The sequence below is a fragment of the Monodelphis domestica genome, chromosome 1 (genome assembly GCF_027887165.1).
Source record: "Monodelphis domestica isolate mMonDom1 chromosome 1, mMonDom1.pri, whole genome shotgun sequence".
Taxonomy (NCBI): Eukaryota; Metazoa; Chordata; class Mammalia; order Didelphimorphia; family Didelphidae; genus Monodelphis; species Monodelphis domestica.
Window position 1 is genome coordinate 8,628,089 of NC_077227.1, and position 26,092 is coordinate 8,654,180.

General features: G+C 46.7%; 1 protein-coding gene across 2 annotated transcripts in view; it reads left to right on the forward strand.

Annotated features, from left to right (window-relative positions):
- Positions 1–26,092, forward strand: part of ADAM12 (ADAM metallopeptidase domain 12) — a 354,303-nt gene that overhangs the window by 314,869 nt on the left and 13,342 nt on the right. The window contains exons 17-22 of one of the 2 annotated variants that reach the window (XM_007478237.2): positions 3,264–3,341; positions 5,817–5,925; positions 7,021–7,162; positions 8,671–8,779; positions 18,187–18,339; positions 18,494–19,497. In XM_007478237.2, the coding sequence (XP_007478299.2) occupies positions 3,264–3,341; positions 5,817–5,925; positions 7,021–7,162; positions 8,671–8,779; positions 18,187–18,339; positions 18,494–18,658 (756 nt within the window). In that variant the 3' untranslated portion in view covers positions 18,659–19,497. Of the gene's footprint in view, positions 1–3,263; positions 3,342–5,816; positions 5,926–7,020; positions 7,163–8,670; positions 8,780–18,186; positions 18,340–18,493; positions 19,498–26,092 lie in introns of those variants that run through there. The other variant, XM_007478236.2, reaches the window with a different exon arrangement.

Below are 26,092 nucleotides of genomic sequence, written 5' to 3' on the forward strand. Positions count from 1 at the left end.
AGCATCTCCTCCCTCAAAAAGCATCCGGGCCGAGCAGTATCTCTGTGCTCCACACACACTAATCCTCCCCCGAGGAGATGGGCCGGCCTACTTTGGAGAGCGGGCCCTGCAGGTCGGTGCTCGTGGGGCGAGCTTCTGCAGCCAAGCCTCGTCCTCCGAAGATGACGGCTCGTTCGGGCACGGTGGGGACACCCGATGCCCACGGCCTCTGCCTCGGGGCTCGCTTGCTTTCTTTGGCAGTCTAATGTGGCCAATTTGGGGAGGCCAGAAAAATAGTGGGGGCTTGGCTGGATATTTGCTTCTGTTTCTGTTTTTCACCACTTATTGGTTTGTCGTGGAAATAATCATCCCCATGGACTTCCCTTCAATTCTCTACAGTCTCCACATGAGGCTGCTTCTGGTCAATTCACTTCCCCAAATATTCCTCCAATGAAATGCCTACTGTGTGCCAGACACGGGGAACAAGACAACAAAACTGAACATCTCTGAACTCACGGAGTTTACGTTCTTGGGGGCTGGGGGGGGGGTGCAGGGGGTAGAAAGAAGTAAATGAAAAGCCAAAGCAAACAGACGAACAGAGTCATTTCTGCTGGAGGAAGGAGACCCCCACTGATGGGGGATCCGGAAGGGCCTCACTTAGAAGCTGACCCCTGAGCCAAAAAAGACAGACGGGAGGAGGGAGACACTCCAGACATGGGGGGCAGCAAAAGCGCAGAGGTGGGAGATGGAGCCTTTCAAAAAGGAAGTTTCAGCCCATTTGGCTGAAATGCAGGGTGGTTTCCCAAGAGGTCTTAGCTTCAGCGGCAGCGGTCCGATGAAGAGAACTCTCCAAAGGAAATATTTATTCGATGAAAATGTAGTAAAGGTTGCACCCTGACATGATTAAATTAGATTGTTCTTCCTTGAACTCAGGCTCATTTGTTAGATCTCCCAACGGGCCGGCCCCCTGGGCTTGGACTTTGTTCTCCACCTGTGGGAGGAGGTAAAGAAATCTTGTTTCAGCAAGAATTTAACATCCTAGAAATAATAAATGCAGGCGAATGGCTTCAGCTCAGCTGGGCTGATGTGGCTGAGGTCAGGGGCCCACCCTGTCTCACTTCAACAACAATAATACTAACTGATGTTTAAGGTTTGCAAAACACTTTACCTATATCCCTCCTATTTATAGTCATCAATTGGCCCTCACAGTACCCCTATAAGGAATGTGCTATTATTAGCCTCGTTTTATAGAGGAAGAAATCAAGGCAAATGCAAGTTAAGTGACTTGCTCAGGACCGCACAGCTCATAAGTGTCAGAGTCAGGATTTGAACTCATGTCTTCCTGATTCCAAAGCCAATGCTCTGTCCACTACATTTTGGTCAAAGGTCAAGCATACCCTCTGATTCTCTTCATCCCTTAAGAACCCATATCATATGGTCATAGATTTAGAGGTAAATAAGGTCATCAAGTCCAACCCCCTTATCTTATAGAGGAGAAAATTAAGTGAATTGTCCAAGGCTGAAGCAAGATTTGAACCCAGGACTTCCCAATTCCCAGTCTTATCCTCTATCCATTACGCCACGCTGCCATTATTTCACAAGAGACTAACCGTATATTTGGTTGTTTGATTTCCAGAAGTGGCATCATTTTTGGCACCATGAAATGGAAGGATCTGTGTTGTCATCTTCTTTATATTTTGGGGGGGGGGGAGGTGAGCTACATAGGTTTAATGGCAAGAAATTGAAAGAAACCAATGAGGAAACTGAGTTATCACAGTGTAAATATTGCCTCAATTTAACCATTTCTAATGAAAATAATTTAGAATTTCAGAGGTAAAAGGAACCTCCAAAGCCACCTAGACCAACCCATATCTAATAAAGTATCCCACTAAGCGTATTCAGGAAGTGGTCCTCCATCTGGGGCTACTTTTAGCGCAGTGAAGGGGAGCTCACCCCATCCCAGGCAGGCAGGCCCCTCCACAGAGGCACCACTCTGGGTGGTAGACGGCCAACGTCGATCTCCTTGTAACTCCTACTCATGGTGCCTGGCTCTGCCCCAAGCAGGTCCAGATCAGCCCCTCTGTCACATGACAGGATTTCAGAAAACTAAAGGAGTCTCCAAGGTCTGTAGGAAGGCCCTGCCTTGAGTTCCACGTCTCAGTTTCATGAATATTCATGGGATAAAACCAACTTCCCTCCTCGCAACAGAGAGGCTGGGCATGCATTGTCAGATACGGCCAAAGAGAGTGTTTGGCTTGGTTGTAGTTCGTTACAAAAGCAGCTCCAGTGTGTGTCAGGAGAGATCTGGAGTGGGGCAGCATGCTTATCAGGGAGTGGCAGTCCTCCATAGAACTTGTATTTTAAAATAAGAGGGGGAGAGGGAGAGACAGAGACAGAGAGAGACACGGAAAGAGAGAGAAATGGACAGATGGATGGATGGATGGATGGATGGATGGATGGATGGATGGATGGATGGATGGATGGATGGTTGGATGGATAGGTAGATAAATGGATGGATAAAGATGATGGATTAGATGGATAGGTAGATGAATAAAAGATAAATAGGTAGAGAGATATTCAACATAAATGAGAAATCTTATAATTAAGAAAGATATAAGGAGGCCATGGTCCCTTGGCCTTTGGCCATGGTCAGACCACATCTGGAGATTTGTGGATAGCTCAGGGCATCCCTGGTTCAAGAGGACATCACACAGCTCTATTGTATCCAGAAGGCACGCAGAATGGGCAGCCATGAGTCCTTGTCCTGTGATGATCACTTAAAGGATTTGGGGAAGTGTAGCCTGGAGAAGAGAAGACTCAAAGGACTGATCTCCCAAGTGTTCAACTGTTTCAAGTAGTGTCCTGCACGAGAGGGATTAGTCTTGTTCTACTTGGCTCCAGAGGGCAGAATCAGGAATGACAAGTGAAAGTTAAGAAGGGGGAAATTTCAACTTATTGTCAAGAAAAACTCAACAATGAGAGTGTCCCCCAGTGGCATGGCGACGCGACCTCTGGAGGTGGCAGACTTCCCCCCACTGGTGGTGTCCAAGCAGAGGCTAGAAGGCCACTTCCTGAGAAGATTCTTTTTCAGGATGGAATTGGATTAGCTGGCTTCTGAGGTCCCCTTCAACTTCGATCCTGTGATCAGATCTAGAGAGCAGAGAAGGAACATGAAGTTGATTAGACTCTTCTCTCTCGGTCTCTTGGCACATGGGGATGTGCTTGGGCATTACTGATGGCCATGTCTCACAAAATGCCTCATGTCCTTTTTTTATTCTCTCCAGCTCTGCCTCAATCGCCGATGTCAGAATGTCAGCGTATTCGGTGTCCATGAATGTGCCACAAAGTGCCATGGGCGTGGAGTAAGTATCACGGAAACATTTCTTATTCTAGTCAGCACCCAGTTGGGCAGTGGGTGATCCATTTGTTCCAGCTTTGGGATTAGAATTTCTCGTAATAATAAACCAGTAAATGGTGTCTTCTCAATATTTTCTCCCTAATATATTAATTTTCTGCAACCTTTATATCATATCGGAAATAAATGTGATTTTCACGTTAACAAGGAAAAATCTGATTGAGAAGTAATTCTCTTCTAAATTAACATTCGGTGATAGAGAAAAGGATTTTTGTCACCCTCAAAATGATTTGAAGACCAAGCGTCCTTGGTGGAGAGTTTCCCATTAACATTTCAAACAGAGTTGTTTCTTTGAGGCGCGAGCTGTCACAATGTGCCAGAACTGAAAGATTTCTAAAAGGATCTGCCTCCTCTTCAGAAGAAGCCTTTGGCAACCCTGTGTGATGGGCTATTCAAAGGGGTTGAACAAGCGAGCTGGTTAGTGCAGCTACAGAAATCTTAGTGGGGAAAAACCAGACCTTAATTGTTGAAACCAGAATTGATTGTTCATGATGAGCTGCAGTGTCTCCAACTAGACCATGTGACTCTTGATCTGCCATGCTAGTGCTTCATTGGCTTCTCAGAAGGACACAGAAAGCAAGCAGGCCCCCAATTCTGTTTGGCCACATGGAGACCTTGACCAACGATTCCCACGTAAAACGTGGCTTTTCCCCATGGTGATGTCACTGCAGAAGAATCAGTGTCTCTCCCGTATCTTCAGCTGACGAGCCCTGGCTTTACACCCATTTATAAAATGGAAGAGGCTTGGAGAATCAGAACTTTTTGGAGCTGGGGCTCTTAGAGATCATCCAGTCCAACCTAACTCACTTTACAGAACAGGAACCTGAGTCCCAGGGAGTGAAGGTGACTCGCTGAGATCACACACTAGTTCCGGTAAAACAGGAACCAGACTCTGGATCTCTGAAGTCCCGGGTACTGGATCATGCAGTACTAAATATCAGCTTCAAGGCAGAAGAACAGTAAGGGAGAGGTAATGAGGGTTAAGTGACTTGCCCAGGGTCACACACTCAATGCATTTTTAAGTTTAACCTTAATTACTACTAACACTTTCTCTATCTCTTTCTTAAGTATAAACAATTGACAGAATAAGAAATCAAGCCCTGATTTGTAGCTTTTACAGAATTCTAAGGTATAAATAATACTCTTGATGAAAATTTAACAAGCAGTTGCCCCGAGCTTGTCCAAACTGGCTCCAGCATAGCTTCTTAGCATAGATCAGAGGATCATAGATTTATTGCTAGGGGAGGTTTTAGAGGACTTCATTTTACAGATGAAGAAACTGAGATCCAGAAATCGTGAAGTGACCTACCCAGGATCACAGAGCTAGAAAGGGTTTCCCATAGAATGAGAACTTGGGTCTTCCTTCCAAGGTCAGTGCTTTAACACTACACCACCCAGTCTTTGTCTTTAGGAAAGGGACCATTTCCTTTCTGTCCTCTAATCCCTATGGCCCTCCAGAGTGCCTCAGTTTCCTTCTCTGTAAAACAGGGGCAATAATAAGAGCCCTGAACTCCCAGGACGATTGTGAGGATCAAATGAGATCATCATAAAGCACTTTGCCAGCCTTGAAGCACCACGTAAATGCTGGCTTTTATTCTTTAGCCCATTATTGATGCTGAACAATCATGCCTTGGACCCAGGCAAGAATCAACGATCCCTGTAAAGACCACCTAAAATTGCTAACAGGATGACCTGGCCGATGTTCATGGCAGGCAACTGATAAACCTTTAACGGCCTCTGATAAATATATTGATTTATTATTCATGTATATTCATAGAATATAGAATTAATTATAAGTAAAAATTAATAAATGACCTTCATAAATCGACTATGGGCTGAACATGCTGGGCTTCTTCTAACCCCATCGTCAGACTGTTCCCCTAAAAATAAAATGAGGAATTCAGGCACATAAATGGAACCAGAAACAGCTTTAGCAAGTGTGTACCTCTACATCCATGAATGGACAATGTGGATGACTCGGAGGATCCCAGAGTTAGGGCTAGAAGGGACCTCAGAAACTGGGCTGTCCCAGAAAGAATGGAAACTGAGGCACAGAGTAAGTGCCTTGTCCTAGACCCCACCTGCTTGTCTCCCAAGAGCGGAAGGAAGTAGAGGCTCTAAGTGGGAGTTGCGAGAAGCACGTTTGTGTATTTATGGGCTCCCCAGTGATCAAAGCAAACCAAAGGGAGGTGGCTGCTTCTTGAGGTAGTGAGCTCCCTGTCAATGGAGGTCACCAAGCCAAGACTGGCTGTCCAGCGAGATTATAGAAGGGATCCTTGGACAGATTCAGGTCACATGAGATGTCTGTGGGATTCTGATGGGGGGAATCTGAGCCTGGGGGCTTCACACTGGATCCTCAGTTCTGAAGAGAAATCCCCCCAAGCATTTAGCCTGTCTCTTTATTGCTCTCATTTTTTGGCAGGTTTGCAACAGTAACAAGAATTGTCACTGTGAGGCCGACTGGGCCCCGCCATTTTGTGACAAGCCGGGCTTTGGCGGGAGCGTCGACAGTGGGCCCATCCGGCAAGCAGGTCAGCATCGAGGCACCTCCAGGGGCTCTTTCCTGGGAGCCCCCGCAGGAGCACCAGCTCCTTCTCAAGGGAGAAGCCTCCCATTTGAGGTCAGGGAGCCCCGGTTCAAGTCTCATTTCTGTGACAAAGAGTCCATAACGGTGGTAAAGGGAGGTCCTTTCAGCCTTCGAGGCCTCCATTTTTTCATCTGTAAAATGGGAACCCTACACGCAGCCGCAGCTGTCCCGCTTCCCAGAGTTGTTCTCAGAGACTCTGCGGCCTGGATGAGGACTCATGACGTCACTGCATGCTGTGCCGGGGGCCACATGGGAGGAGGTCGGGAGACCGAACTGGGGCCTCTGCCCCAGCAACAGCTCCTCTTCCAGGGCAGGTTCGGCCTCATTTTGGCCTCCGCCTCCCCTGGCACCCCGAGACGTCCCACACTGCCAGGGCCCCTCCAGGCTGGGGATGCCCCGGGGCCTGCTTTCGGTCCTCTTCCCTCCAGCCTGAGCCCCGACTTCCGGGGATGGCCCCGCCCCCTCGTCAGCCCATCCTCCCCCTGCTCCATCCAGCCCAGGAGACACTCCCGGAGTCCTTGTGCCCCGCGCTGCCCAAGTGTTGGGGAGGCGGCAAGACCACGCAGGAGCGTCTCAGAGAGCCCCGGCCATCTGGAGGGGAAACCGGGGGAGCCCCTTTGCAGGGCTGCCGCTTGGCTTTCCCAAAGCACAGGGAGCCTCGGGGCGCCGTAGGGCTGGGGGGGGGGGGAGGACGGAGCCCCCGTCAGTACTTGGGCGCTATCCAGGGGGAGGGGCTCCCCGAGGATTCAGAGCACGCCTGGAGACGAGCTCGGGAAGGAGATCAGAGAGCCGGGCGGGGGGCTGGAGGCACCCAGGGGGACCCCCTCCTCTCCGACGCCTTCCATCGGCCTCGACTCTGGCGTCTGGACGGCGGGCTGCACGCAGGCCCGCTCGAGGCTCTTCTCCGGAGCTGAGGGGACGAACTGATGAGGTCTCCACAGCGTCTCTGCGGCTTCTTCTCGGGCCGGCAGTCCCTCTTCGGAGCCGGCTGGTACTTTGTTCTAGCCTGCTGACGGAAGGCCGCTGGCCTGTGTTTCAGGTAAGCGCGGGCTGACCGTGGCCGTCCTGGTGACGCTCCTCTGCCTGGGTGCTGCGGGCCTCGTCACCTATCTCAAGAGGAAGACGCTGATCCGCCTGCTCTTTACCAACAAAAAGACCAAGACGACCATCGAAAAACTAAGGTACCTTTCCTAGCCGTGGCCCGCCCTCCTGCGCTCGGGCTGATCTTGGGGGGGCCCGTAGGGAGCTGAGAGTGTCCGGAGAGCATGAAGGGCCTGCTGACAGGCCAGACCAAGAGAACCCTGAGCAGGAAGGAGCCTCAGGTGGACCTGAACCAGGACCCTTCAGAAACAAGGGGTCCTCCGGTTCTGTCTGAAGTCTTTTAGTCACAGGGAGCTCACCCCCCCCCCCCCAGGCAGGCCCTTGCCCTTTTCAGAAGCACTTTAGGAAGTGTTTCCGCCACCCTAAAGCTCCATTTCTTTCTTTGACCTCCCACCCATCGCTCCCAGCTCTGCCCTCTTCTGTTAGACAGGGTTGGTGGCCCACCCTGCCTTCCGCATCCTCTTGGGGGTCTTTAACTTGGAGAAGAGAAGGCTCTGGGGGTCTTCAGAAAGGTCAAAGGTTGTCATGAGCAGAGGGCTTCATCCTATTCTGCTCCGTCCCCACCGGACAAGGCTGGGAGCAATTCTTGGTGGAAAGAACCAGGAAAAACTCTGCTCAGAGTGGTACCAAGCGTCCTGACTGAAGGAGGCTGTCTCAAAGGGCAGGGGTGCCTCAGGGGACCTTCAAGCAGAGCCTGGGTGAGCTTCTCCTCTTGGGGAAGGACCATTACGAGGAGGGACGAGGCACCCTGGGGGCTGGCCTCTCTGTCTGTCCAGGCCAGTGGGCTTCCTTGTCACCCTGAAGCGTTCTCTTCCATCCCAGCTATGGCTTTTTCCTTGTCCCCTCCAATTACCAAGTGACTAGCACAGAAAGGAGCATGCTTCCTTGGATTCAGCTCATTGACTTGGGTTCTTCATCCCCTTAAATGAATTAGGAATCAAAAATACATCGAACGCTCCTCGGTCTCCCTTTCTCATTTGTTTGAAATCTTTTCATCTGCAGAGATGACCTTTGATCCAAGCCATCGAAGGGGGGGGGGGGAGACAGACAGACAGACAGACAGACAGACAGAGAGACAGAGAGAGACAAAGACAGAGAGAGACAGAGTCAGAGACAGAGAGAGGAGAGAGAGAGAGAGACAGAGAGAGAGAGACAGAGACAGACAGAGAAGACAGAGAGAGACAGAGACAGAGAGAGAGACAGACAGAAAGAGAGAGACAGAGAGAGACAGAGAGAGAGAGAGTGACAGAGAGAGAGAGAGAGAGAGAGAGAGAGAGAGAGAGAGAGAGAGAACCCTTTGTCTTGGGGCCCTTCTTGTTTAAACGCTGGCTTCATTAAGATAGTCTCTGGGGAGCCAGGAAGCTGTGTTTGCAGGCCCTACGAGGACTAATTTAACAGACTAGTGGCTTCCCCAAAATCAATATTTATTTTCAATCTTGGAAGAGTGGGAGATCATTTTTACTTTGCGTGTTTACCACACTGGAGCAAGGAGAGGAGAGAAAAACCCTTCCAAGCAGATCCAGAGGAGATCTTAGGAGGACTCGCTCTAGGAAGCTTCTGATGGGTGATGACAGTCCCTGTGTTCCAGGTGCGTGAGTCCTGCTCGGCCATCTGGAGTTGTGGAACCAAACCGTACTCGGACCACAAACCTCAGCCACGGTGTGCTCAGAAAGCCTCCCCCCACCAACACGTCAAAGGTGAGTGAGGGCAGGAAAGGTTCTGGGCATTGCCAGGCTGTACAATGTGCATGTCACCACCAGCAAGGCTATTGTTGGGGTGGGGGAAGGAAAGAAAAGAGAAATAAATTCTGCACTTATATAGTACCTTCTACATACCAGGCACTCTGTGAAACACTGTACCCAGATTATTTCATTTTAGTCTAATAACAAGGGGTACAATTATTATCCCATTTTACAGTTAAAGAAATTGATGCAAACTTAGAAGTGACTTTCCTAGAATTACATAACTAGTGAGTTCTGAGGCAGGATTTGAACCCAGGTCTTTCTGACTCTAGGTCCAGTGCTCTACCCACACATTCCCTTACTATTTCTAAAGTACTCAAGTCTTATTAGCCCTCAAGACCCCCCAAGCCTCACACAGAATCAGTGGCCCCCAATTCCATACAGAATCACCCCCAAGGGAAGGAATTTTCAGCATGTTAAGTGCAGAGCTAGACTCCATATTAGAAAGATTTCTGTAGAGTCTCATCTTCAGACTCCTCTCGATGCCCCCAGCAATGCTCTAGAACCATAAAAGGCAGAGAAGGGGCAGGCTTGCATTGGTAGAGTAGGTTTCCTCATCCAAGAGTTCCCTGAACCATCAAAGTGGCATCTCCCATTCCTAGCCCTAGCTGTCTTCCTGAATATTCCCATAACCTAAATTCTGATGGAATAAGGCTCTGGTCTCAGGGAAGGACACCGCCAGGACCATGGAACATCTGATCTTTGATTTAGAAGGAGGTCTGGGGGTTGAGGGATTTGTCAATTAAATGTATGTTTGCTGATCTTTCTGGAAACTAGGAATCAAGCCCAGGATCTTAACATAGAGGGAAGAGCAGGGGAGGAAGCCCCCAAACCAGGCTGGGCTCTAACTTGGCAGAGGGTGGTCTATTAAAAGAGATAATACCTAGATATGGCATTCCCCATACCATCCATAGACTCGGACAGGGAGTCTGATTTCACTTCTCAAGTTCTGCAAGAAATCTACAAGAACTTGGGGATCAAATGTAATTATCACTCAGTTTATCGACCCCAAAATTCTGGCCAGGTGGAATGTATAAACAAAGAATTGAAGACACAGATAGGTAAAAATCTGTTCATCTATCTTAAAATGGACTTAGAATGGACAGATGTTATGCCTCTTGCTTTGTTCAACATAAGAACTAGACCTAGAATTGACTTGCATCTATCACCATTTGAAATGCTATATGGTCAACCACTTTGGCATGATAGGACAGTAAAGCCATCATTTCTGTCCATGTTAAAAGGGGAATGTGTACTTCATGAATATTTAAAGCAAATACAATTTAGATTGGAAACACTGAGAAGACTAGAATTATTTGTGCAAAGAATAGCATCACATTTTTCATTGCATAAGATAAAACCAGGAGACAAAGTATACGTCAAGAACTTTATTAGAGAATCTCCTATAGAACCAAGATGGATTGGTCCAACAATGGTCATAATGACAACCCCAACATCTATAAAGGTTGATCAAAAAGATCCATGGTTCCATGCTTCACATGTAAAATTAACATCAATGAAGATGCAGAAATATGACATCTGAAACAAATAGCCCTAGCAATAATCAACAACGGTCCCTATGAGTGGAAAGCTATGAAAGAAAACATAAAGGAAAGCACGCGAGAGTACAAATTAGAACAAGCAAGCACTGCAAGAGCAAATGCAACAGCTCCGGATAGAAAGATAGTAAAACAGGCCCTTTAAAATTAGCCCCAGAGAAAAGTGTCTGCCAACAATTGAAACAACAAAGAAAGAAACAAAGTTATTTCACTAAGAAAATGTAACTGTATGACTAAACGAAATACATTCTATCATCACTCTATCTCCAAGAAACCTCAAAAAAGTCAACATATCTTAACATGAGCATCAAAGAGAGCAAACGATAAATCCCCATGTGAAAATTCAGACCTCAAAAGATAAGAGAACATCAAATTTATAATCATAACATACATTTAAGAACTTATACTACAACATACTACACACATCCACTCATGAAGATGATCCTATGAAAAGCATACTTCCACGCATGAAGAACAACTTATGAATACTATCAAGCACACATGAAGAATTCATACCTTACTTCCATGCACAAGGAAACAAAATTTCAATCTTACACACATGCACATGTAAAGCCTTATACATATGCATGTTCCTGTATGCTCCTGCATGTTAAAGAACACAGGACTTCAATCAAGGTGAGACAACAATCAAAAAAGTGTATGCAGCACAGAGGAAGAAACCAAGACACATATGTTTCCACAATCAACATCAAGAGACATGGAAGGACTTTGACATTTTGGGCTTGTGGTCATGAGGTCATGTAAGAATGTGACATACATGTTAACTCCACATGTACATACATATACACATAAACACAATATGGAAGGAAATCTCATGAATTGGGTAAGTATGTGACACATGCATATTTGTAACACAAAATTCATACTGATATATATAAATTTCTGTGGAAAATTCAAACAGACAAAGAAATTTGTTATCTGCATGGGTTTGCACAGAAATCAAAACAATGTATTTTATTTGTCCATATGTGAATCTGTATAGATATCATCTATGTACATATATAAATAATAATGTACTAATAAAATATTAGAATAATTTTATTGATTTTCTAGTGACTACCAATAGGGACAGCTTAGAAACATTTGTTCAGTCTTAGGGAAGGTAGGGACAGACAAAGTTAAGTAGAGAAGTTAGCTTACATTATAATCTGGGGTTAACCATTGTTAGTAATAGAAATGTTTACTTGGTAGAACTTACAGACATAAGGAGATCAGACAGTTACGTATTCAAATGCTGCTGAAATTGTTTCATGGTTTGTTATTATGTCAAAAGTGATATTCCTGCAAATCCCCATTTGCCTAAGCCATGTTCCTACACCCAAACTTAGCATAGAGTTAGGGAGACAGAATAGTCAAGACAGTTTAGGATGTATTGTTTGGGGAGGGTAAAGGACTATTTAACATAGTAAAGGGCTACGAATCGTTAGAATTTGACAAGATGTGTGTAAAAGGTAAGTAACAGCAACACAGGCTGCGGGCTGCATGCTGTCCAAGGACAAAATGGAGGAATGTGATGTTGTGGAGGAGAGAAAATGGGAAAATTCGTCTACAGCAGAGCTGGAGAAGCCAGGACTGCTGAACTGTCCATCAGGGAGAACATTCTAACTGGAGTGGTGAGCAGGAAGGACCGTTACAAAAGGAACAGAGGAGCTGAGGGACTTGGTCTCTTGCCCTTGGGACAGAAAGGAGGAAGGACAGAAAGTCCTGCTCTCTGGTTTCTCCCTACAGTACTCCAGTGACTGAATCCTCAAACCTGTTGGCCATTTCCCCAATCTGAACTCTATTCCACCATCCTCCAGCTTAGGGCTTGTTTTAGGATTAGGGAAACCCCCAACCCTCTCTCCCCTCAACTTCTAACCTTTCTCTTCTCCTAAATAAGCCCCCTTTACTTAAACTTAGAAAGGAGAGAGAGAGCTTTGTTTGATATACCAAGATATTCACTTGGAGCTGACTTCAGTGCTACCAACAAAAGAATCAACTAAGGGGGAGGGAAGGGAGGAGGGCCGTGGTGCAGGGAGGGGGAAGGGAGGAGAGTGGCAGATCTGCTCTTGAAATTATCATCTACCCCTTAAAAGAATTCCCTCATACAGTGGGGAGCGGGAGAAGGAGCTAAGCAGGTGACATATGGGACTCACCCCTCCTGGCTAATCATTTCATACAATGGACATGTATTAGCCCACAACTGTGCCAGACACCAAATGCTAGAGAACCAAAGCAAAGATGGAGCTGTCCCTGCCCTTAAGGAACAAGATGATCTGAGGGAAAAGAGCAGGAACAACTTGAGAAAGATGTCCCTAGGGAGGTGACATCTGGGCTGAGCCTTCTAGGAAGCTCAGGATTATGAAAGAGGCAGATGAGAGAGGAAGGGAGGCTTGTATAGGCAAAGGCATGGGAGTGAGAAAAGGAATTCAGAATTCGGGGAACAAAAGTAGGTCAATTGAACTGGAATATTAATGTGTGAAGGGGAATAAGACTCATAAGGCTACAAGAATAGGCAAGAATCAGGTTGTGAAGGACTCTACCTGACTACTTTTTATTTTAACCCAGAAGCAATAGGGAGCCACTGACTGTCCCTAAGTAAGAGACTGATGCAGTCAAACCTGCTGTAAGAAATGTATCTTGATGGCTAAGTGAAGAATGGATTGGGAGGGGAAAGGCTGGAAGAAATCATCCCAAGAAGCATGAAGGGGAACATTCAGGGACTCACCTGGGGCTCTCTTTAGCAACCACACTATTAATTAAAAAGGTTTCCCCAAGAGTGAGGAATAGTGTGCTCATGAGAGAAGCTCTGACTTCCTTCCAAGCACAGCTGAGTTGCCACCCTCCTCTCCTGGTTGTTGGTTCTTTATCCCCACCGAGATTTCTTTGCATGTACTGGGGTCCAGAGTCTTTGTGATGTTCCAACTGATCTGAGGCTTGGGAGGGCCTGTAGTTTGTGCTTGTCACATTCTCCACCTCCAACAGAATGGAAGACCTACAAGATCAGGAACTGTTTGAGTTTTGTCCTCATATTTCCAGCACCTGGGACAGTACCTGGCAGGTAGCCACTGCTTCATAGTTGTGCTATTACTTAAGAGTTACTTATTATTTCTTTATTGCAAATGTTGAATTGACTGCCAGCTTAATCGGATCTTCATCCTATTTTGGACATCACCAACATATCTTCATTCAAGACCCGATAGGAGAGAGCGTGTGTATAAAACTGACAGCAGAGCATGGAAGCAAGACCTCTGGCTTGGATTCTTGAGAGCAGACATTTCTTAGCTGACTGTGTGTCTTTGGACAACTTATTTGCCCACTCTTGGTCCCGGTTCTGTAAAATGAAGAAATTAGACTAGATGACCTCTGACTTGGTCCATTCCAACTCTTAAGCCTATGATATTTTTTACCCAAAAAACCCACCCAGCTACTCCCTTGCATGAAAACACAAGTTTAAGAAACTCTGCTTTTGGAGTCATCCATACCTGCACCGTCCCCCAGAAAATGAGTTTTTAATGGGAGAACACGGCCTTTCCTGGATGATGTCAACCTCCAAAGGGATGGAATATCTTCCAAACATCCTTACTTAGTTTCCTTTTTAAAAATGCTGCTGGTCACCCATGAGTTTATCTCTTTATTCTTTTTAAACCTTTCTTATGCTTCCAGCCTGTGCCACCTCAGGGTGGTTCTGTACCCATCACTATTTCCTTCTATTTTCTATAAATTGACTTCCAAGCTCCAAGAGGTGCCTCCCGGCTCTGATTCAATTCCGTTCTGTCCATGAGCATTGTGTAAGTTGATGCCAGAGACATAAAGACATAAATCAGTCACTCAACTAGCATTTCTTAAGGGCCCATCAGGTGCCAGATTAGGATCTGGGAGCCCAAAGGCAAAGTCAAAGCAGCCTCAGCTCTGGTGATTCTCACACTCTCTTCTGGTCAAACTGCATGCGTGAGAGCAAGTCACTTGATCAATAAGGCATCAGCAGTGCTGTGTGCCAGATTCTGTGTGAGGGGTGAGAGACGAATGAATCTAGGAGGCTACTCAAAGCATAGCATCTCATGCCTCTCTTGGGGGCCAGGGGACACCTACTTCCCCTTTGGGCTGAACCATCGCAATAGCTGCTGGCCCGCCTTAAGGCTCTCCCCATTTCTTTCCATTCTCTATTCAGCTGCCAAACATCTTCCTAAAGCAGAGTTCTAATCTTCCTCCTTAGTCAATAAACTCCAGTAGCTCCCTGTTTCCTCTAATCATGTCAGATACGCAAAGCCCTTCGTGGCCTGCCCCCACTTATCTTTCCAGTCTTTTACACTGTATCTGCACCCCAATACACATATTCTGTTTCTCTGTCTCCTTCTCTTGTTCTCTTTCTCTCTTCTCTCCTCTCCTCTTTCTTCTCTTCTCTTCTCTTCTCTTCTCTTCTCTTCTCTTCTCTTCTCTTCTCTTCTCTTCTCTTCTCTTCTCTGTCTCCCCCCTCTCATTTCTTTCTCTCCCTCCCCTTCCCTGTTTCTCTTCCCCCTCTTCCTCTACTCTCTCCCTCTGCCTCTCTTTATCTGTCTCAGTTTCTATCTCTGTCTCTTTCTATCTCGATCTCTGTCTCTGTGTCCATCTGTCTCTGTCTCTGTCTCTCTCCCCTTCCCCTTCCCCTTCCCCTTCCCCTCCAGGGACATTGGTCTCCTTGCTATTCCTTAAATGGGATACTCCTCTCCTGACTCCAGGCACTGTCACTGACTCTCCTGCAGGCCTAGAATGTTCTCCCTCCTTGGCTTCATATCCTGACTTACAATATTTATAAAATTCTTAGCTCAGTGCCTGGCACATAGCAGGTGCTTAATAATCATATTCCTGTCTCTTTTCTTCTCCGATTTCCTTCATGTCCCAGCTAAGGCCCCATCTTCTCCAGAAAGTCTTCCCCACTCTTCCTTTATTCCAGTTCCTTCTCTTGATCCTTCCCTAGTTTATCCTTTACAGAGCTTTCTTGTTTGCACCCAGTCATTTGCATGTTGTCTCCCTCATTGGACTTTGAGGTCCTTGGAAGTAGGGACCGTCTTTTGCCTTTCTTTCTATCTCTAGAGGTTAGCACAGTGCCTAGCACACAGTAGGTGTTTAATAAATGTTGGTTGACAGACCGCTGGTTTGTGCAGGACTACATGGGCAGAGGACTGGGTGCTGTGGAGGGGCTCAGCAGCCAGGGCCCTCCCATGATGAGGGCCGGCTATGGCCACGGGGCTGCCCGAGGGGGTGGCGGCCCTGGCGTGGGGGGAGGCTCGGACTGACTGACTCAGACTGACATTGGCAGGTCTAGATTCTCAGAGGAAGAAGCTTAAAGAATACATACATAAATTTGAGGGTGATCAATAGCATTTACAAAAGGAAAATAAGGATATTTGGAGGACATTCTATCCCATTGAAGGGTGACATCTCCCAGGAAAGGTCACATTCTCCCATAATAAACATTTTCTGGGACATGAGACATGCATGGCTGCCTTCAGAGATGTAGTCAAGGTTTCTCAGGGCTCTGGCGGCGACCTTATCGAGGGGAATAGACTTCCCTTATTCACCATGTTAGCTTTCAAGCACCCACTGTACAACAGACCAGCCACTCACCCTGGTGACTTTGAAATCTTAAATAGAATCATTTCAATAATAAAGTAAAAGAAATAGCAGCCTCACAGCTACTCACATATGGAAGGAAATGCAAATATAATTACTGCATAAAGCTGGGGCATTCCGTTTGCATGGGGGAGAGTGAGCACACCCCTGTAGAAACTTGGCAAGGAAATGCATAAGGGTGGAAAACTTGTGTGCTCAAGATATCTCACAGGGTCCCAGACTTCAATGTCATTAGTTCATTCAAGAACATCTGCATGACCCAAGGTTGCTTCTCGGGTGTTCCTCACCAATGTCTGCCTGGTTTTACTGGCAAACAAAAGAAGCATTTAGAAAATCTTTCCTACCTCGAAAGAGTATTGGGAAAGCGTCACACTATTGACTTGGTGAACTATTGCTTTTAAGCATAGATCTGCACGAATCAGGCTGGCTCTTCGGCCAATAGATTCAAGTTCAGCTAACTCTTCGCTCACCAGTGAGCATCACCATCTAATCAGATTGTACCATGCCAAGCTCAGAGCAAAAGAGCTCAGGTTGGATCTTGGGAAAAGGGAAAAAAAATCTAATCCAGTGACATCTCAACATTGCTTCCCACGCAGCAAAGCAGCTACAAATCCTGTCTTTCCTCTTTCTGCTTTTCCTTTTAAGAGATAGCAGCCAAGAGCATGAGAACTTTCTAAGGGGTTTCGCTTTTCTCCAACTCTAGGTGGTACAAAAGCATAATCCATGAACCAGAAACTCTTTCCAACATAGCAAAGCAGCTGTAGTCTTTATTTAGCCAATAAGAAACCAGTAGCCAAATCGTGTTTGTTTTTTTAGCAGAATATTCTTGCTGTTGGTGTCCTTAAAAGTGAGGCTAATTTCTTTAAACAGTTCTAAATAGCTCTATTACAGCTGATTTTGAACCATCTGCTGAGTTTTCTTGAACCTCTTTATCACACACTTAAAAATCAGAGCCCCTTGGTATTCAGTGACTCATCTGTTATTAGGTAAAAACTCAACAAATCTCTCCTATGAAATAGTCTTTATTTAATCATCTCTTGCTCACCATATGTATTTTTTAATTTTGTGAATTTTACTTTCTTAAGTCTTTTCATTGTCACAAGCAAGGGAAGAACCACAGTGCCCTGCAGCTCTGGTTACCATTAATCAATTCTCAAAATATGTCTCTATCACAGACTTTCTTCCAAAATGCTCTCTTAATATTCACTTTTTATCCATTTTTAATAAATACAAGTGATTTCTGACTTTGTCGAATTATTCACATTCAAACAAGGCATCATTCTACATCCTTTACATGGGAACTTAAGTCTTTATGTTTACATTCATTTTCAGCCCCATACTCCTCTAATCTGATCATCTGACAACTGGATTTTCAGCAATTTTTTTTACTAATGTTGTTTTCCTATTCCTATCACATACAACTGTTTGTCTGTGATAGCATTAATACAAGACAGCCTTTCCACAGTGATTTAATCATTTTCTTTATGCAAAAGTACTTTTTCTACCTCTTTCAGCACTAAAATGATCCATAAGAGTGCTAGCAGTGCCTTAAAGGAATGGTACCTCATACAAAGATACAAGTGAAACATTCCCTGCCCTCAGAGAGCTTATATTTGACTAGAATCTAGGATTCTGGGATTTGGTGACTAAATCTATGTTACCCTTTTCTTCTATTAAATTATATGCCCTTCCAAATTTCTGGGGGCTAAAGGGAAAAGGGAGTCCTGGTCACTTTCATTTCTCTGTATATCCTTGTATCATCTTTGCCACCCTGATCTGAACCTTTTCTAACAGTGTACACAATATTGCTGGTGGCCTGTCCTAAGACAGGATATTGATTTCACTTTGTTTTCTAATATCATTCTAAAAATTGGGATGGGTACCTGCATGACTGCCCCCACAGGGCAGGCCGTTGTGAAAACAGAGCTTTGGAAACATTAAAGAAACAGGAAAAGCTGAGCACAAATTCCTCAAAGTGCCCAATCTTCCATTATCCTTTTCAGCCTCAACACTGAACGGACGCCCACAGGGCACAGATTTCAGGGAATGAGAGATTCCAAAGTCATGATTGTTTTCCTACCTCCCTTTCTTCCATATTCACTGATCCCTGGCTGCTCCTTGATCCTACGTAATCAGTCCCACTTCCTATTGCCTTATATTAACAATGTCATCCTAATTTTGTTTGTGAAGGAGAACTGCAGACGATTACCGAAGTATCAGAATATTGACATCAGCAACCCAGTCAAGACCCTTGACTCTTCACTGGCCCTTCACCAGGGGCCAAGTCATCAGAACGTGCCCGTGAGACCCCTACCAGCCAACCCTCCAACCAGGCAGACCCAGGTATGCCCACTCTCGGGACGAAATTTCATTATTTCTAAGGCTGAGAAGTTAATGGAATACTGTCTTGTGTGCATCATACCCATTTCCACTGAACTTGCAAACAAGTTGCTATTTTATCCTCGATTAACATTTTTTCTTTTATTTCTGCTTCTAGTCTCAGGTTATCCTGATTAGGACATTTGCTAATCTGCAGGGTTGCATTAGGGATTTGGGATCACTGGGGGTGCAACCTGGCCTCCATCAACAAGCATCTTTAAACACCAACGGTCTGCTGCACGCTGGGCCAGCTGCGAAGGAGACACTCACACAATTTAGATGAGGAGTGATGTCTGTCGGGGGTCCAGAGATGAGACCCAAACCCAAATCACAGTAATGTGTGCTCGCCCACAGGGGGTGCGCTATGAGTGGCAGACACAGGGTGATTGGGAAAGGCTTGGGTCCAATTAAAGACAATAAATGCCTATTGAGCCTCTGTGTCCAGGCCCCCCATGCTAGATCCTGATAACATAAAGACAAAATAATAAAGAGAAATCCTTTCTCTCGAGGAGCTAAAGTGGGAACATGGGAAAATATGATGGAGGGTCGAGAGTGAAGAGGGCAGAGGAGAGATTCAGCTCCAGCGCCACCCTGATCATGGTGCTCCATGGGTAGAGACCCCTACTAAGACCCCAAGGTGGAACCTCCAAGTCTGTGCTCATGGGAATCTTCTAACTGGCCACCATCTTCCCTAGAGCCGCTTCCACCCCTGCCCCCTTTCTGGCTGGCAAACCCAAACTACCTATGACTCTCCTGATCCCAGAAATGCTTCATCGCTGGCAGCCTGAGAGTAAACCATATCCCCTCCTGTTCTCCACCCTCTGTTCTCTCCTCCGCATCCTCCCACACCCCACTCCAACACCACCCATCTTTTCTGGCTTGCCATTGCCACTCCCCATTCAAAACTATGGAAACTTCCCTTCCTTGGAGACCGCCTTGTGTGCCTCCAGTATGTGGCACTCACAGGCACCTGATTCCTTCCCAGAAAACACTGCAGCTCTGATTATTGAGCTCCAGCTACACCTCCCCTTATACCACCCCCTCCTGAAGGAGGGGCTTCATACTCTGCTCCAAAGCCCCATGTCCAACCTTTCCCTTTAAGTAATCTCCCTCTTAGGCATCGGTCCCATCCTCAGACTCTCCCCCTGCCCAGACTGGTGTTGATTGTCTCCTAGCCCCTGGCACACAAGGGAGGAGCCCCTTTCTCAGGTTTCACTGTCCTCTTCTCCTTCCCAAACCTGGCCTTTACAGTAGAGGATTTCAGAGTCCAGAACAGTGCCTGGCGCCTTGGAAGCTATAATACATTCCTTGCTGATTGGTTGATGCATATTGATGCTCCTGAAAACATTCCAGCCTCCCAGTTGGTCATTCTCAGCCCCTGGGACCACTTCTTCGGAGGTTCCACTTCATCAAAAACTCTGGAACCCCTCTGCCTTCCCCCTCCCCCCCATTCTTCATCCTCACGGGATCTCTAGTCCATCCATGCCTCAGGGCTTTCCCAGATTATCCCTCCTGCTCTGGCTTCACTTCCCTCCCAGTCTCCCCCTGTGGTGGAATAGTTCCATGCTGCCTTCCCCCCTGCTCTCAAATCCCGTACTCCCTCGTCCTAATGCCACTCATGCCTGGATACACTTCTGCTCTGACTTGTGCCCACCCCCCTCCTCCTCTTAAAGTGCTGCTGGGAAGTCTTGTAACAAAGCTGACCAGACCTGCTACCAATGTGTGTTATCTTAGCTGCACCTTCAGTGGCCACGAGGCAGATGTGGGTCTTAGTTTGCCCACCCTAATTCATTCTCCGTCCCATTCTGCCCAGCGTCTGTTCCACATTTTCTCTCCCCGCCTCAAGTCTTCCACATCTCCCTTTCTCCCCATTCTTTGGCTGGGGGTCCTACGTCACACTTTCCTGAGTGAAGAGATCATGCTCGGAGGTCCTTCTATCCTTCCCTTCATCTCGGTCCCTTTGACATCATCCTCCGCTCTCTCACCTCATTCCTCCAGTCTCTGGTAATGAGGTCGCCCTTCTTACCAAGGCCACCCCTCTCCATGGAACGTTGACCCAGTCTCCTCCATCTTCTCCACACTCTCTCTAATCCTCAATCTCTCCCTCTTTTCTTTCTCAGCTATCTTCAAGTATGCCAGTCTCCTCCCCTCTCCTGCCACAACCACTGGACCCCATCGTCATCTCAAACTGTCATCTTCCATCTCTTCTCAATTGCTAGGGAAGCAAAGCTCGCTGCACTCATTGCCTCCGCTGCCTTCTCTATTCATTACTTGGCTTCAGACTGATCAGTTCACTGAAACTGCTCCTTCTAACTTGCCATTGATCTCTTCATTACCCAAACATGATCTTTTCTCAGACCTAATCCCTCTTGGCCTCTGCTGACTGCCCTCTCCTCCTGCCTGTTCTCTCCTTTCTGGCGTTTGATGACACATCTCAGACCTGGGTCAAACTGCTCCTTCTTAGTCACCTTTTCTGACTCATCCAAATCAAAACCCCTAATCGTGGCTTTCCCCAAGGCTCGATCTTGGATCATCTTCTCGTCTCTCTTTCCACTCTCTGATCTGGGAACTTCATCCATTCCCAGGAACTTAATCTGTTTCTCTCTTCAGATGACTCTCAACCTCAACCTCTCTCTGATCTTCAGTGCCATGTTTGTTATTGTTCGATTGTTTCCATCATGTCCTGACTCCTCGTAACCCCACTCGGGGCTTCCCTGGCAAAGACACTGGAGTGGTGCACCATTTCCTTCTCCAGCTCATCTTATAGTTGAGGAAACTGTCAGAAAGGGTGAAGCGGCTGACTTACCCAGGATTGCCTAGCTAGTAGTAAGTGTCTGGATTTGAACTCAGATAAGAGAGAGAGAGAGAGAGAGAGAGAGAGAGAGAGAGAGAGAGAGAGAGAGGGAGCGAGGGAGGAAGAAAGGAAGAAAGGAAGAAAGGAAGAAAGGAAGAAAGGAAGAAAGAAAGAAAGAAAGAAAGAAAGAAAGAAAGAAAGAAAGAAAGAAAGAAAGAAAGAAAGAAAGAAAGAAAGAAAGAAAGAAAGAAAGAAAGAAAGAAAGAAAGAAAGAAAGAAAGAAAGAAAGAAAGAAAGAAAGAAAGAAAGAAAGAAAGAAAGAAAGGAAGGAAGGAAGAAAGAAAGAAAGAAAGAAAGGAAGGAAGGAAGGAAGGAAGGAAGGATATAGATAATAGAGACAGAAAGACAAGTAGACAGGTAGACAGACAGACAGACAGACAGACAGACAGACAGACCCAGCACTCCAGTCCTAGTTAGATTTCCTGACTGCTTCTTCCTACTCACGTTTCTGATCTGGCCAATGCAGCAATCTCCTGTTCTCATTTTGTCTAGCCAGTGATGCCTCCTGCATCTCCAAGGACATTGATCTAAGTCAGCCCCAGCCTGCAGTGTGGTCACTAAGGCTCACCTGGTATTACTGGGCTCGGTGGTTGGACAAAAGCGGTTTCAATAGATGTGACCCCTTGAAAGTTTTTCCTCTAGAGCAAACTGAGAAACTAAAACAAAGTCAGCCCAAAGCAAATTCTCCTCCTCTTCCTCCTCCTTCTTTTCTGGAAGAATGTTTGCCTTTTAAGTATCAGCAATTGAATGTCCCCATCCTGTGTGCCAGGCTGGCGTCTGTCTGGCCCGGATCTGGGACAGGCGATGCCGATCAAGCCCTCTCCAGTGCTTCACCCCCTCCCCACCTTTCACGTCTGCCTTTTTCTCCAGCACATTTTAAAGCTGGAGTTTATTTCATGCAAGTGTTCAAAGGGGCTCGAGGTAGCTCACATCCAAGAAGTCAGCCTGGCTGGTGTCCTGTGCTTCCAAAAGCCCCATCACACATACCACTGCCCTTCCCCTAGGATCTCCAGTCTCCGATCTCCAAGCACATTTCCTCAATGACTTGAGAGATGCAGCCTCAAGTTAGAGCCAGAACTCCAGGCTGGCACATCTCTTGCTCCTCCCATCATCATCCTTTCTAGCTCAAAACACTATAATCAGGTCAGAGCAGCAGAGTAAATTCTCATAATCCCCATCTTAGGGGGTAGCAAGGGAGTGACACAATGCACAGAGTGCTGGGTCAGGAGGCAGGAAGTCCCGAGTTCAAATCCAACCTTAGACCCTTACTAGCTGGGTGATCCTGGACAAGTCAGTGAACCACTGTTTGCCTTAGTTTCTTTCACTGTAAAGTAGGTAGCATCTATCTCCTAGAGTTATTATGAAGGCCAAATGAGAGAACATTTGTGAAATACTTAATGTAGTGCCTTGCACATAATAGACACTTCTAGAATAAAATATAAATGTATGTATGTATGTATGTATGTGTATATATATATATATACACATTTGTATTTGTATATACATGTATTTACTGTGTGTTGTATTCCTGGTAGGTCTTGTGTGTCAACTTGAGGGCAGGGATTGTCTTGGTTTTGTCATTGTGTCCCCAGGACCTAGCACAAGGCATGATGCTTAGTAGGTGCTTTATACATTTTTGTTGAATGGAATTGAACATAGTCCCAGATTCGAATGTGGCACTGCAGGTGTGTCCTAATCAGGACAGAGAACCCTTTGTCCAACAGTATGTTTTGGTAAAGTTACTTAAAATATTTTTGAGAGTCAGCATAGCATAGTATATTGGAGATAGAAAGATCAGAGTTCTAATCCTGCCTTTCAGACATACTAGCTGAGTGACCCTGGGCAAGTCACTTAATCTCTCAGTGTCCTCAGAAAGTTCTTTAAGCTTATGGATAAGTTGCCAACCTAGCTCAACGGAGACCATTTCCTCACAGATTTCCCTCCCTACATGAAACATGAGTCTGAAAACAGCACCCAACACTCATCCCAGTGAATCAAGGATGCTGCAAGGAATATTTATTTGGCCCAAACCATGAAAGTTCCAGATTTCAGGCCCTCGCATCTTCCTGGGGGTCACCACACGTGTGCAGATCAGTAAAGGGAAGACGCTTTGAACAGGGAGAGAGCATCCCTACGATGCCTTTGGCGGTACGGAGGCTGGAAGTCAGGGGCTGTTGAAAAGGCTTGATGTGACAAGTGTCTAGAATTATAGCTGGAAAGGCAAAGCATCATGGGAAATTCCTAGGAGCACTGCTGTCCAGGGCAAGGACTCAGTGATGCACCATGTTAGAACAGGGGCAGCTCTTAGCCTTGATGGCTAGTAGCTCTGATGCCCTTCTGGAGTTTTGTTTTAAACTCTTACGTTCCGTCTTAGAATCAGTACTCTGTGTTGGTTCCAAGGCAGAAGAATCCTTCCTGGATCTGCAGGCACAGGAGATGCTGCCTGCCATCCAAATGGAGGTGGACAGGCTGTCTGAGTAATAATGATGGCCCAGAGAAGCTGATCACTGAGCCAGCAAGGCAGGCTAGAAATGCACAGCCAGTGCCATCCTCGAGGTCTGCTTGTGTAAAGGAGGCAGTTCAGAGATCCCTCATTTTGGTGATTCATGGAGACAAGGTTAGGACTCGGAAATGGGACAGGAAGAGCTCAGTTTGAATCTTGCCTCCAGCACGTCCTAACCTTGGGACCATGGACAAAGCCCTGGAAGCCCATCCCCCCCTCTGTTAAAGCCCTCACAGGGTTGTTGGGATGCTCAAAGGTGATTTTATTTTATTTTTTTTAACCCCTCACCTTCCATCTTAGAATCAACACTGTGTATTGGCTCCAAGGCAGAAGACTGGTAAGGGCTAGGCAATGGGGGTTAAGTGACTTGCTCAAGGTCACACAGCTAGGAAGTGTCTGAGGTCAAATTTGAACCCAGGACCTCCTGTCTCTGGGTCTGACCCTCCATCTACTGAGCCACCCAGCTGCCCCTCAGAGGTGATGTTAAATGCAAATGGAGCCTCTCACTCTTCACAAGCTCACTTTCATATCTTTGCTTTTTCCCCTTCCATACTGAACAATAGTCACAGTTTCCATGCCCCAGGGCTGAAAAATCAGGACTGAAACTAACACTGGAGATAACGTTGGACCATCATCATTTTTCTGGTTTCTTACAACACTGTAAGAATCAGCTCTTGCTAATTGGACTCTGGTTGATCTATCTGGTTTGCAAATCACTGAGACCTTGGTCCATTCATTCTTCCCTCCTGATGCTGACCTGTGATCGATCTTCGGGGCACTGGCAAGTCTCCCGGGAGGGGGCCAGGCCTGGGAAGAGGTGAAACACAAATCTGTCACGTCCTCTGGATCTCACTTATTCGTGTCTCCAGTCTTTCCAAAAACTCAAAAGCTTTACCTACGGGCAAAATGTGCTGGACTAATCCAATATTGCTTTAATATCTTCCTCTTCATTTCCACCAGGCTCCTTGGATTTGCCTAAAATTTGCAATTTGGACCGTACCCAGCTCTCCTGCTGCAGATGTCCTGGTTGGCCTGGCTGGCCTCCGGGGTCCCTTTCAACTCTTAGATAATACATTTCTGGGCGGGATGCAGGGCTCTCAACTTGGGGGCAGAAGGCAGAATTAGTGAATATTTTGGGGTCATGATGCTACGAGGGCCCACTTAACTGAAATCTTTTATGCAAGCTGCTCATAGAAGTTCAAACAAAAACTGTTCAGTGTCATATCCAGGAAACCCATTTGCTGCCTCCTTATTAAAGAGTGTGTCTGCAGCAGGCTCTGGGAAATGCGGATCAATACACAATTCTTGGGCGATTGGCCAAGTTGTGGCCCCCTTCCGATGTGTGGAAGGGCTGCCTTTGGTTTGGCCCCCCAAATTCATCCCACCTCCTCGCGGCGTCATTTCTGGAAGGTTTGCCTGCACCTTCCAAAGGCCGGGTCCAGTGATAAATGCCACCATTTTGTAGGAAGCCGGTCGGGTCTTCAATGGGGAAGAGGAAGGGAAGGCTATGGGCCCAGGAACCGTGCCAGGTAAAGGCGGGTAAAGGAGGTCATCTGGCGGAGGGCCAGGATTGGGGAGCTGTCCTGACAGGGAATTGGTAGCTACAGGGACAAGGACAATCATGATTTGGATGGAATAACACTGGATCAGGATTGAACTTCGAGGGGGAAGAGACCTTCAGAGGTCCAACCTGCACCCCAAACAAGAATTCATCCTTGCAGCATCCCTAACAGAGCATCCTAGAAGCCTAGATTGGGTGCCAGAAAGGGCCCTAGAAGTCACCTGGCCCGACCCCCAAATTGGACAGATGAGGAAACAGGCCCAGAGACATTGAGGGACACGCCAGGAGGGAAAGAGCTCAGAGCTGAGCCCAGCTCTTCCTAGACTTCCCGCCTCTGCTTCCATACCCAGAAGCAAGCCATGCCATCGGGATGTGCTCGTGTGAGGAAGCTGCTGAGGATTACAGAGAATGTTTCCAATACTGAACTTTGGAAAGTCTCTTCCAATGATCCCAGCGAGGAGTGGCACCCATTGGCTATGGGAAGACCATAGAAGACTGAGGACCAGCTGCCCCCACCACACCAGGCACACAATGTAGTGTCGAGCAAGGGAACAAGCCCTGGCCGAGAGCCCAGAGGCCTGGCTGCAAATCCCAGCTCAGCTACGCGGCTCGGATCAGCTCTGCTTTCTCTCTCCTTTTTCCTGGTTTAGGGAACAGTTTCCTGAGCCGGATTATTCCAGAACACAGTCAGGGTTTGGTGCCGTAATTAGGGAATCCTGTGACATCAGGCACTTCCTGTGTGATTCACCCTGTTTGCCTCAGTTTCTTCATCTGTAAAATGAGCTGGAGAAGGAAATGG